The sequence below is a fragment of the Lonchura striata genome, chromosome 10 (genome assembly GCF_050655825.1).
Source record: "Lonchura striata isolate lonStrDom1 chromosome 10, ASM5065582v1, whole genome shotgun sequence".
NCBI lineage: Eukaryota > Metazoa > Chordata > Aves > Passeriformes > Estrildidae > Lonchura > Lonchura striata.
The window spans coordinates 23178558-23192815 of NC_140712.1; the positions used below are offsets into that span (position 1 = coordinate 23178558).

Sequence of the window (14258 nt, forward strand, 5' to 3'; positions counted from 1 at the left end):
TTATGAACAGCAGAGACTTTTCACGTTGAATGACCACCCTTCATGATCAAAGAATAAGTGATTTATTTCTCTTTTTCCTGGTTGATGTTCATAAAGCTCTTCTGATATAAAATAATCTCAGTAACAATACACACATCATTTCCATCTGGCATTTACTGTTATTCCTAATGGGGCCTAAATCCTTCTTGCACAGCACACCCCAAAGCCATGAAAGTGGATAAAACCTACTGCTATAAAGTTGTTGTGGACAGAAACCTTTCTCACACTTTCTTTCCATTTTCCACCTTTCTCCCCTGTAGTTCTTCGAGCAGAAGACTCTGTGTACCAGTAGGTCCCTTTTGATTTCCCTGCACAACCCAAAAACTCATTGTGCATTGTTATTCTCTGACTTTAGTCATCTTTTAGGTCACTGATCATATTTCATGAGTCCTTTCCATTACAAAGACAGAGACACCCATATCTGTGACACTTGGGTCTCTTCCCAGCTTCCTTGACAAATGGCCTTCACTGGGCTTTCTTGGACATGACTGAAGTCTTTAGAACTCTCCTTTTCACTCCCAAACATCCAGATATTCTGCTGGGCTAACACTGGCATGTTTAATAAATAAAACCCTGCAGTTTCTCTGCACTGAATCAGGTCTTTTGGAGGTGTAAGGAAATGACTGGAAGATATGCTTGTTATATAGCACACATTTAAGGCAATCAAATAGTGTAAGGACTAAAGGTGTAAAGTATTTTTATGAGTACAGAAATACAAGTGAACTTTTGACTGTGTAAATTTTCCTTAACGTGCAAAATTACTGGTGTTTCACCTCTGCTTTTTTCGGTAACAAAATAAACCCTTGTCTATTGAAAACTGCACTTTCTTTGCTGGCATCATCCTTCCAGGCCAAGAAAAGGCATTTTTGGCAGTTGAATGCACTATAACTTCCAGCATCCCATTTCAATACATTGTGTTCAAACATTACATAGTGTTTATTAAAGTCATAGTGCTGTAAAAGATATTTACATCCCTTCATAAACACTTCCAACAGGTTTCTTTGCCAGCACCAAAAAAGACAAACCCCACTTAAACCTGAGCACTTCATCTCTAAACCCTTCTTCTGTCACCTGGTTGGATGCCCAGCCCATCCCAGGACAGCAATTGGTGCCTCCCAGTTTATTCACTGGCACAACATTCCATGGTATGGAATATCCCTTTGCCCAGTTCTGGTCAGCTGTCCTGGCCATGATCCCTCCCAATTTCTTATGGGCTCTTCCCTGGCAGAGCAGGTGAAAATGGAAAGTCCTTGACTTAGGGTGAGCACTACTGAGAAACAACTAAACTGTTTGTGATCAATATTATTCTCATCCTAAAGCCAAACCACAGAACTGGATCAGCACCAAGGAAGAAAAATAACTCTATTTCAGCTGGAACTAGAAAAATCTTTGCCCTTATTAATGTGCCTGTGGCATCTCCCATCACCATTCTATCCTCAGTCCTTCCACTTCACTTTCTCATTTAAAAAAATAATCTGTAATTTCTCCTTGGTAGAATCAGACAGTAATTGTCTACAAGGCTGAAATTGTAGGTACCTCACATGCATCACAGTGTTCATTTGTAAAACATTCAAATTCTACTATGTATTTTCTCAAGTCAGTTTTCTGCACACTGACCTCCCTTCCTATACCCACCTGCTTCTGCCTGTCGTCTCACATTGATTATTTTCCCAACATTTCCCCTGAATTCCTTCTTTGTCATGTCTCAATCTTTATTTTGCCCTGCTTTTTTATTCCATGCCTCCATGCCTATCACCTTCCCCTGCTTTTCTTGGCTTTGGTCTCTGTTCACAACTCTGTGTGGTGCAGTCCATGGTTATGCTACAACCACCTCCTCTGGAGTGTCAGGTATGATGCTGGCACTCCATCTGCTCATTTATTTCCTTAGGTCACAACACATTCCCTCATTTTCCATGCTTTTCCTTCTGGAGAGCTGCGGGGCTGCTCCTCTCCCTGCCCGAGCTCCATTAGCAGCGAGAACAAAACGCTCACCTGCAGCAGCCTGCGAGGCTCTGATCTGCCAGCCCCGCGTTTACAGCCACATTTGCACTTGTTAAAGTCCTCTGCTATCTCATTATTTCTCTCCCCAACAACAAGAGAGACAAGCTGTCAACAAACACTCATTTCATTGGGGACACAAAGTATCTACTCCTATGGCGAACACTTTTTTAGGGTTTTGTAAGGACTACAAATAAGTATCAGAGTATTATTTGAGGGGCTTAAGAGAGATTTTTGTGAGTGTAATTTAGGATAACAGAATTTCTCAGAAAAACGTCTAAAAACACTTCAGAACCTTGATATCAAACTCACAATAGCACAAACACTGGGTAAAACAAAGAAAACACCCTGAACTTTCTCATTTTATGCAGAGTGATTTAAGCTCACCATGGCCTCTTCCTGCATGGAGAAGCTACCAGAAATGCAAGTGATTTTAAGGCTAAAGAGAAACTCCAGAGTGTCACCTGTGTAATGGCAGCCACATCTCTAAAGAGGTCTCTTATTCCTGCACAGATATTTTATTGACATGGAAAGAATTTTAAACCAGTAAGTAGCAGAATACGCCGTTCTGCTGCCACGCCCCCATTAGGCGATGGAGGAGCTCGGTGCCATCGCTCTCACTTTAAACTGCCGTGTTCCATCACTTCTGCGTAGTCTCCTGCAGATGCAACCATCACACATCTCTAAAGTTAGTAAAGCTGCCTCCAGGCTGTATTTTAAATGCAGCCCACCCAAGACACCAAGGGCAGCTGTACATTAGAGCCTCCCTCCTCTTTAGCACAGATATTAACTGTGGCTGAGCTCTTCCCAGCCCACCACTGCCACCCCTTTTCAGCTCCAGCATGGGCCCAGTCAATCCAGACGACAAATATACTCAACTCCCACTGAAATCAAGGATAAATGAGGACTTCCCGCCCCATGGAGCCTGAGCTAAGTTCACACAAAATTAGGGTGAAGCCTGAGGACAAATCTCAGCATGTAACACTTTCCCTTGGAGCAGACACTGCCCACGCTGAACACCAGGTTAGTGGGCGGGGACATGGACGATGGGGACTGCTCAGTGCAGCCAAAGAGCAGCTAAAATACACCCAGCTGCTCTTTCCTGCAATAAAGTATTCCAGTGTCTTGGTATGTAGACCCTGCAATTTAAGCCTAGACAAAGAAACCCTCAGAACCAGGGAAAGCTGTGTGTTCATGTGCCTGCCTCCCATGCCTGGGCACACTCCCTGGTGCCTCCTGCAATGATTTCCTGCCTGTGCCTTGGCTCTCGGGTATCCACACACAGGCAGACTGGTGTCTAACACTGTGGGATGAATATCTCCCATTTTCTAGCAAATTTTACCTGCTAGAGGCCCAAGATAAATTTCAAGTCTAACTTTTGAATGAAACCTTTGGTTTTCCTTTTTGATTTCAATCCTTAGAGACTGCCCAGGAAATAGTATTTTATCTAAGAAGAACAGCACCTCTTAAAAAATCCTAAGAGCATGGGATGGAGCAGTAGGGTCTTTTCCAGTTGTAGCACTTGTCTTGGGGGACATTAATGCATAACCCAGGAAAAGTCAGAACATGCCTGAGGCTTCTCAAGCTTCAGGTACCTGAAATAACTCCTGAGGGATTTTCTGATCTTAGTGTTGGACTCTGAGCAGAACTCTGCCCTCTCCAAGCATGTCTTGGAATCTCTCACCATGTCTAACACAGGGAAAAGTGGTTTAGAAGCTTTCCCAAGGACCACTAATTTTTTGAGTGTATTTTTTAGCAAGCAAAAATCCCAGGAATACTTCTGAGTGGGTGTTCACAGCTGAGATTTTTGCCAATGCTTTACAAAAGGAAATTTTGCTCTTTTCTCCGAGTGACAGCTCTTAGTGACCAGGCCATAAAATTATACCAATGGTACTTTTAAATTGATCTAAAGTCTGTTCATTTGTGTAGTGCACATTTAAAGCCACATTATTGTAAGATGCTCCAGCAATGAAATTCAGCATTAGCAATTCAGTTCATTAAAGAGGATATTTTAGTAGGTTCTTTCTTTTATAGCTATTACCCTGTCTAAAGTGAGAAAAACCTCAGTCAAATTAATAAAACTAACAACTCGTCACACATACGCTGCCTCTCTGTGAAGTCTGCTCCGCTCTCACCAGTTTGGCAGCCAAGCAAAGATGTATGGGAGCCAAATTCCCTCTTGCATAACCACACAAACCTGCACGGGAAGCGTTTAGCCCATTCAGTGCTTGTAACCATGGTTTCATTTACTGAAAGTTACCCTGAAAATTCAAAGTTTTAGTCAATCATCAAGCCATTCCCCAGATCAGAGAGCAGTCACGCAGCTCAGTTGTGCTCCAGGTTCAGAGGGGCTGTGCTCTGGGAGGGCTTCACTGTTGCTCTGTTAGAAACACCTCAGCAGCACGGAGGTGCTCTGGGACACGGCTTCCCTGGATAGCCCTGCCTGCTCCCAAAGCCTCACACCCAGCTCTCTGCTCCAAAACCTAAATGTCTTTTCTCACTCACTTTTGGAAGCACCAGTCCCTGACATACTGCCCTACTGACAGGCAATCAGTGAGGCTTTAAACAATAAGATCTGCTCACAGCTTCCCTTTTCGGTTTTCAGCAGGAATTCAGTGTTGAATGCAAACTGACTTTGCAGATACCCCACATAAAGAATTGCAGTTCAGTTCCATGGAACACAGAATTTCATCCTGCTCAAGGATAGCTGTGCCCAGATTGTCACTGGGTCTTACCTGTCCTCTCACCTCCCGTTTGTCAGCTGTGAGACCCAAGCAATGTTCATGCCCTTGCTCATCTTGGATGACACTCAGTAACTATTGGCCCCTATAAAAGAGATCCTCACCCACCTGATTTCCACCTCAGAGTTCCCATTCAGGTAATGGCTTAAGCATTTATCTAACTTAAAGAAGTTAAGATTGTTCCTTATTGACTTTAAAAGGACTATTCATATATATAAAGTACAAGGCTGGATCAAGCCTTGGGAGCAAGGCACAAGCTGAAAGACAGAACTCCAGGGACTGGAACAGACCAAGTCAGGTCAGCTCAATTGACTCTTCAAATCATCCAAAAGAGGGAGTCTCAGAGGAGGGCTGGGAGTGCTGGGGAAATGATCTGTCACTACCTTGGCTTTAGACACAACTAGCTGATTTAGGGAAGGAAGAACTCTCCCAGACTCTGACAGGGAAGATGAAGCTGAAAAGTAAAAGGACACAGGGTGCTGAATTTCTATTTTTCACTCATTTTAGTACAAGACTTAGAACAACTGGCAGCTTATCTATTCATCACCAATGAATCACACAGAAGTACAGAAAACAGTTCCTTTCCAGAGTAAATCTTGGATCTACTTTTCCTTTTCCAAAATCAGCCCTCGCCCTTTGCCCAGCCCTGTTACTGTGGGAGAAGCCCAGGCTCATGTGACTCCAGTACCTTTCCATAAGCTTGCAGCACCTCCCAAGTGGTTAATTGATGGAAGCTGAGAGGATAAAGGATACACATCCCTCACAAATTGAGGAAAAGCTGCCACAAACGACTGGGCAGATATCAACAGCTTCAGCAAGAGACAAAATATTCCCACCGAATGAAAAGTGACGGATCAGCCCAGTTTAATGCAGCCAAATGATCTGTGTAAAAATACATGCAGGACATGCTGCTGTGCCACCAATGGCACTGCACAGCAGCTTGTGTTTACATCTCATTCTCTGTCACAGCCTGTCCTGCGTGGGCTGGGCCCAGGAAGAGCTGCTGCCACAGAGCCTGGGAACACATGAAACCCAGGGCCTGAGCCCTGGTGCGTGGGCCCAACATCCAGCAGAGGCAAAAATTAAACACAAGCTGTTTACCTGATTACACCAGTTCAGCAGTGATTGAAGGGAGATGGGTGTTTTTTAACTTTAAGGAAGAGCAAATTGTTAGAACTGAGAGACAGAAATCAATTCCACTCTGTAATTGCTATGGAAAGATCCTTCTATGAACCTTACTGGAGTTTGATTTTGTACATTTGCATTGCTTTGCATGATGCAGTTGTCACTGAATCTGCAAATAACATCAAAATTAAGCTGTAATTTGAGCTTGGCTTAAATGAAAAGTGTGTTAAAACTTTGAAGTCCACACACTATGTATATGAAATCCTGTTTCAGCTAAAGCAATAATTAAGACTGGATAGCAAATGCAGTTTAACAACTTCAAACAGATCTTTAGAAACTGCCTCTAAACCCAGCAGCTGGAATGCCAAATGAAACACTTGGGATGTGGTGGAAACAGGGACATTGTACCTGGTTCTGTGACCTCATCTGGCACTTGGATACAGCAGTCACTGAAGTACAAACCCCACAGTGACAAATTCCAGATGAGCCGTGGACAGGTGTCCCTCAGGAACAGACTCTGGATCTGAGCAGTAGGCCACCAACAGCTTGGAAGAGCTATGGTCTTGCACCTTTGCACCTCTTTGGTGAACTCTAGTGGTTTCCTGGTCAATCCTGTCCTAAAAATCTGAAGATGCAAAATCAGCTAATGATTCTGGCAGATCAGCCTCCCACATGAATTTTGTTTGAGTCTGATTCATGAATCAGGGATCTTTCCTTTGAACTTCATTTCCTCTTCGGAAATAGTTCAAAGCAGTTGGAGAATATGAATGCCAAAATCAAGCCTCAAAACCACCACAGCCTCACTTTAAAACACTTCATTTTTCTCCTGAGAGTTCTGCTGTTGCTTTTCATGGCATGTCAAACAACCCTGTTCAGATTTAGCACAGAATCTGGTGTTCCCATTCATCACGAGTCTCAGGACTAAGGCACTCCAGCTGCTCCAGGGCTATACCCTTAAAAGTGATCTTGCTGTGATGTTACAACAGCCTGTTGTTATGACCTTGGCTATTTTTGACAAAGATATAAAAATGAAATAGGTTCTTGTTCCTAATGACAGCTTGTACAAAACATCCTTTCCAAGGAAAACTATGTTATCCATATGTATACGTTATGGATCAGGCTATGCCAGACAGCAGCACTATAATCTCTCTCCCCCAGGTGACACAGCAAGAAAAATGGTTTGGCATTATTATGCCAACATCTCTTTAATTGCACTTTGGGAAAGTACTGTGTTTTGTCTCAAAACTAATAACAAATCAAACACTTTGAAAACCGCTTTATTTTTTCACTACAACCTCTGTGTTTGTTTACTTGGAAATTTCTCAGCCTGGCATGCACAATTTTGGAAGGTTTTCACTTTTAATTCGGCCCTGAATTTTCTTTTTTTTACCTGTTGCCCCTTTTCTGGGAATGTCCTACTAACTGGAAAGATTTCTGTGACCTTCCTCACAATAAATAATGCTCATGAAAGTCAAAATGGTCTTCAATAATCTATCTGATTAACATCTTGAAAGAAGGACCACCACGTTATCCCTCTCATGCCTGATGATTTCAATTAGAGCTTTGTATAGATTTCACTTAAGTTTTTTTTTAGCTGTTTCTTCAAAACTAACTTAAGAACCACCTAAATACTTAAGGCAGATGAAAAGTCCTACCTGTGTAAGGATAAGCTTAAATTCTTTGCTGGATGGTGGCCTAAGGGCCTGTAAATACAGATGGCTGTGCGCAAGACCCAGAAGAGGCCAGGTGACCACCAACAGGCATTTATATCCCCACCACAACTTCAAGCCAGTATATCATACTGTTTGAAGCTAATTGCTTTAAAATAATTGGAAAGGTGAGCAGGTAAGTTCACACAGAGCATTTGCAATATTGCTTTGTATTTAAGAGACCAACAGTCCAGATTGCATGGACAAAACAGGCATGATTCAATAAAACAAGTTAAAAGGAAGGGAAAGGTATGCAGTAGTCTTTAAAAAGAATTTTCCTTTTAATTTTTAGCATCATTAAAATGCTGAAAACATTTTGTTCAAGAGCTTCTTTAGTTAATACCTCATTACTTCTCTTTTTATTGTTATGGTAATCAAGCCTTAATATATTACAGCTTTATAGCATGAAATCAAGGCTAGGCCTGTGGGCATGGACAGATGTACAACAGCATGCAGTAAAACACAGGTACAGAGACATGCAGAGCTGAATATGGCACTGGGTTTTTTTATAATTGTTTAGCAATTCATCTGAAGTTATTTTAACCTTGACAACAGATGAACTCTAACATGTACCATGATCAGTCACTGGAAAGCTGCACTGAAAAGCAAATTTTGTAACTGTTGTCTTATAGGCTGGGTTCTAGGAAAGCATGAAACCAAGTCTGAGCAAGATGATTAAATTGTTTGCATGACTACAGGCTGTAGCTGTAACTATTCAAAACATTTAATTGAGAATATTTTAGCCAAGGGAGAATGATAGTGTTGGGGAACTGTTATTTTACACCAGAACTTTGCCCCTCCATGGGAAATTTGGGCTCAGTGTCAGCATTCAGACCCTCTCCAGGCATAGGCACACCAAAACAGAAGAATATTTGGAGCCGATTTCTGGTTCTGAGGTGACACTTGGACCTTGTGCTGGAGCTTTGCTAATGGTTGAATTTCACCCATCAAATCAAGTCAAAGTTAGATATAACTTTAGAAAGTTATAATGGCTGTGTCTGCAGAGTGTTGAAATGTATCTCAGGAAGAGTGAGCACCCTTAGATCTCCCCTGAGTAAATGACAACACACGACCCCCAGTGTCAGGGAGGCTCCCCTTCTCAGCGGTGCTTTCAGGAGAGATCACTCAGGAAACCATTCTAGCTCCTGGGAGCTTTGCTAAATTTAAAGGGAGTGTTTTGGCTGGCAATCCCTCTCCCAGTGAAAGCACTTCAAACAGCCAACATGAAAAGCAATATGCCTGTGACTGCATCCAATCCCTGATCCTGAGGAATGTATTGGGAAGTTCTTGAACCCCATGGGTTTGGGATGGCACCACTGACCATCAGCCTCGGTTTGTCCCAAGCACCCCGTGCAGGAACATCCCAAACAGCCTCAAGCTCTGCAAACACGTGACCTTCACTGGTTGCCCAACAGTCATGAAAGAACAGAAAGAAAGTAGGTACAGGTGACACATTATTCCAGTAGAAGTGAAAATTGTTTTCTACATTATAACTGGTTAACAGTAAAATATGATTTAACACATGGATCATGTATCAGAAAAATGTAACTAACCTCACTTAGGCAAAGCTTCCAGATTCCCCCTTCCCTGGAAATACTGGGAGTAACAATGTGCTGTATTCAGCTAAAATCTGTTCCTTTAAACCTTTGAATTTAAACAAAGTTCCCTAGCAATGAAGACTCCAGTTACTCAAATTTCTAGTGTCAAGCACAAAGGTGAGCAGCCCTCAGGGGCAGTAAATCTGACTTTCCCTCCTAGGAGCATTCCTTTGGGCAGAGCCTGTGGGATCAGACCTTGGGACAGGAACACGTGTTACCCAGCACATAACAAGTGGAATGAAAGACAATGGGCACTACAGGCCAGCAAACACACTAATTATATTAATAAAATGAAAGCTTAAATTTTGAAGCTAAACCTGGGCTATCATTTATAAAAGTTAACAGGGCATATTTAATTTAGGAATTGGCTAACACTTCTCTTTCCACCACTGAAACCTCATAAATGAAATATACTGGATCCCTGCCCAGTGCGGAAATAAAAGTTATGAATAATGTTTCTATCTCAATCATTGTCAGTGCTTTAATATTCCTAATTACTTTAAAAAGCTAAATATTCAATATAGGAAAAACCTTCTTTTTCTTTTATCTCCACTTGCAAGATTAGAGCAATTTAATAAGAGTCACTGGGTAGTTTTAGTCCACAAGACCATTCTGTACTTTGACATCTTATCCTTTCCTGGCCATTTTTACACAGAATGAAGTGCTTTTTACTCTTTGAGTGCACATATGTATAAATGTGTAATCTGTATGTCCTTACTGTCATAGTAATTTTATTATTATTATTTTTAACTTCTGTTAATGCACATGCACTGTACAAATACTCACTGGTAGGATAAACTAAATCTAGTACTAAGATAATAAAAACATTACATGAGTTCCTGAGAATCTGTACAGTATCTCACAATTGATGGTATTATTTTTATTTTTAAAAATATTTTAAAGATAGATATTCAATATATCATGATGCCCAGTTTTTCCCTTGTCTGCATTCCAGGTAATCCCAAAACGTTGCTTCAAAAACGGTAGTATGGCCTTTGTTTCCATCCTTGGAATCATATGATCCCAGAATGGTTTGGGTTGGAGGGACCTCACTGATCATCTCATCCCAACCCCTGCCATGGGTAGGGATGCCACCCCCACACCAGGTTACTCAGGGCTCTGTCCAGCCTGGCTTGAACACCCCCAGGGCTGGAATATCCACATCCCCTCTGGACTGAAGTCCTTCCTCCCTGCTCCCCTCCCTTTTCTGCTGGAATCGAGGGGATATTCAGCAGAGCTGCAGACAAAACCCCTGGAACCCATCCAGGAATCTGCCCTGCTGCCTTTAGGCTCTGGTTGTGTTCACCCTCAGGCACATTTACCTCCCATTCCCTCCCAGCTCCTCCCTCTATAGATCCCTTCTCTGTTACCTTCTTTTCCTTAAAATCCCAATCAATTTGGGAGAAAGGGGGGAAGCCAACACAAAACGAAGCATCCATTCAGTTTCATTTCACAGCATTTCTACCCATGCAGCTTTATTTACTTGCCTGATGCACAAATTGACTCCATTTATCAAGCTTATTGCTGTTTTGTCAATAATGTCTCAGGCCTGTGTTACGTCACACTCGGATGTTTGCGCTGCTTGTTCCATTCCAGCATGAACCAACCACTTCAGCTCACCGTTCCCAATTAACAGAGTTTAACAAACACAGCCTTACCAGCTGAAAGAATTGAAAGCCTCAAGTGTGGATTAATTCCCCAGCAAAAGGTGCAGAACTCCCTACTCCCATTTCCTTAACTTTGGCAGTATGGATTTAAGGAATGGATTGTAAGTCAGAGGAGAGAATCTGAGCTGCCTGAAAAGTCAATGGCAAAACTCCCACTGGCTTGAACAGGACAAGAATTCTATCTGGAGAGAGCGCTTTCCAAACAGTTCTGGCACTCCACAGAGTATTTCATGAAGAATGTGCTGTGCTAAAGATTTGAGAGAGCAAAAATTCTTTATAGAGCTCTATTATCTGTACTGGTATCATAATAACCGGACCAAAAGCATTAACAGCATCCTCCACTTCATTTCACATTTCTTTGCAAAACACAACCAAAAAAGTCCAATGTCATTATCCTGGGAAAGGGTATTTTCACATATTCATAGAACCACAGAATGATTGGGGTTGAAGGGACCTTAAAGGTCATTTTGTTCCAACCCAATATGAACTCTTACAAAATAACCAGCAGGCAATCCTCATTTTTCAGTTCAAAGCATCCAAGTTCTAAAGCCACTGCTTTATAATACCTGTTTTTTAATAGAAACACATATTTTTATCGTATTTTGGTATCTTTACTCACCACTTGAGCAATCAGTCCCTCCCCAGCCTGGTTCACAGTGACACGTGTCAGGAGAGACACATCTTCCATGCACACACTCCTCTGTGCACAGTGCTGTTGAGAGGAAACAACACACAGCATTGTAAACATATTAACTGGTTGCTAAACATACCCTAAACAATGCCTTAGAGAGCAATATTTTGTTTAAAAATATTAAACAAAGTAAACGCACAAAAAACAATTACTCACAAGATTTAATTACTGCTAAGTGACCAAAATAAAATATAGGTCTCTTGACAGCAATAAATTCATTTGTCACTTCAGCCCCGTAATGAAAAACTCACACACCAGAAATTCCTTTGGTTAGCAGTTTTGCTTTGTAATAAAGTTTTTACCAAACTGACATTTATTATAGAACAGCAGCTTCTTACATTGCACTCAAATTGCAACTGCTCATAAGATAAAATAGAGCTCAGTCTTGAAAGTATACTAAGATCTAAAATAGATTTAGTTTTAAAAACAGCTCCAGGAAAATAAATAATTTTACTCCATGATGCAGTGGCTGTAAATGCATTTTTGTCTTTTCATGGTCAGCCAGTTTTCCAGAACTACAGCTGTCTGTGTCACTGATATAAAATTGGAAGTTCAATACCCTCAAGTTCAAACCAAGACGAACAGGTTGGCTGAGGAACAACTCATAGTTTTTAGGATTCTCTTTTCCTATGCTGTTTCAGTGTCTGCCAGTTTCCAGTGTGGGCCCATCACATATTAAAGAACCTGGAGAGCACTGAATAACTGCTTTACAGATTGAACTTTGTTACTTACTACCTTGTTTCCATTTTACCACTGAGAACACTGCCAGAAACTCCTTGTGTCAGAGATTCAAATCGGATGGTCAAGCTGGAACACATAATTTCCATCTAGACCAACATGTATGAGTTATTAAAAATATGAAGCAGTGGCAATGAGGTCACTGTATGTACATATGTAAAAAATACATTATTTAGATCATATATAATCTGTGGCTGTATATCCTCTGTTTTTATATCAGATGGGAAACATGGATATTGAGTTAAACAAGAATTGTCTGAAGATGGACTAAAACGACTTATCCCAAGACAAAGATAATTCTTTCCTGTTTAAACCAAGGCTAACAAAGCTGATTTGGGAAGTAGCTTTGGGTTGCTGCAGTGAAAATGGAGCTGAAGGACCCAATTCCTTTGCAATCAGCCAGCAAAGCTTCTGGAAGTTTCCCTGATCTGCAGGTGGAATGAAAGCTGGAACCCTTTCAGTTCCCAGATCCCTCCTGCACTGAAGTCCTCCACCACTGCCTTGCTGCTTTGAGTGACTCCTACTACACCTGACGTTCTGGTTGGACTCCCAGACTGGATCACACCTTGGACCCACACCAGGTTGCCATCAAAGCTCATGGAAATGGTTTGCTGCCTATTCTCTGGTTGGGTCATTACAGACCAAACCCACTGAGCTGTTCACAAAATATTTAAATTCAACATCAAAATGCAGGTGAACTTAGAATAATCCTGGGGGACAAACTTTCCTGCTTTTTATCCAGCAGATCCCACATGACCAATGATTAGAATGCTGCCTCGTTAAAATGACTGCAAGATCTTTCTAAATTAATCATTTCCTTTCTATGTCTGCTGCATGTCAAAAATGCAATTTATTCTTATTCCATATCTTGTGTTTAGACAGTATTGCAGTGGCCATGAAATATTCATTGCTAATCTCTAGTCACTAATTGTCCTAATCTTTTGTGCATTTATTTTACTCGAGTTAGGCTTTCTGGAGACAGTGAAGCATCCTACTCTACAGCTGTGGGATGAAATTCAGGACAGGATATTAGATAAACAGGATATTCCAATAAAAATAGACATATTTTCCTACAATCATTTGAAAATGGCTGGATATCCAGAACAAGCTCCCATATAGAAAAGTCACAAATTTATAGGTTATTATTCAAACTAGCTGGGATAGGGATACCTTGGGAACTGTGCCCTGCACAGATTTGGCTGGGAATACATTTCTCATTGATGTGACATCCCAGTTTCATAAGAGATGTGGAAGTCAAAACTGAAGTTTTGCTGTTGCCTGCAAGGACATTTGAAATAATAAATCACTCGTAACATGTGTAGCATTTTTTACCCTTTTAACTTAGCCACGTTCTCACCTCAAGGCAAACATTATGAGTAAGAAGGTTGATGAGGGACTGGATATTTACTCTTCCAAGTAACAGAACTCCTGCACATTACTGCTCTAAATTTAGTTGATTCCCACACAAATTTATCACACCTCAACTATGTTAACGTAAATATGAAATAATAGTAACTAATTAAGCAATGAAGTTTCCTTGATCACTTGCCTAGCTGCAGTCCTATGGGAAGAGTGCAATGTGAGACTTAGCAGCAAGACTCAAGAGAGAGCTCCTCATTCTACAGCACTCAGTCACATGAAAAATATAAAAAATATATTATAAAGACCTGTATCCTTGTTTTCAGGTGTTCTGAAGTCCCAAATCACTGAAGATGACTATGTTTAATGAGCAATTAAAGATTCAAGTAAGGTGAAGATGCTTCTTGGAACCGTGGGCTCTCTCATCTCTGGTTGATTAATTGCTAAGCAAGTAGCAGCTCACGAGTGACTAATTCCAAATGTGGGGGTCACAGGAAACCCCCTTTTTTAAACTGAGAAGCTTTGACAGAAGTAATTTTATTACAAGTGGCAAACAATCAGATTCCTGCACTGACTGATCCAAATTAGGCTTA

General features: G+C 41.3%; 1 protein-coding gene across 12 annotated transcripts in view; it reads right to left on the reverse strand.

Moving 5' to 3' along the window:
- MEGF11 (multiple EGF like domains 11) overlaps window positions 1–14258 on the reverse strand; it is a 255172-nt gene that overhangs the window by 156831 nt on the left and 84083 nt on the right. For all 12 annotated transcript variants that reach the window (XR_014957713.1, XR_014957712.1, XM_021552638.3 and 9 more), the window contains one exon: window positions 11497–11589. Coding sequence is in view for 10 of the 12 variants with exons in the window: in XM_021552638.3 (XP_021408313.1) it covers window positions 11497–11589 (93 nt within the window). In the remaining 2 variants the exon portion in view is untranslated. The remainder of the gene's footprint in view (window positions 1–11496; window positions 11590–14258) is intronic.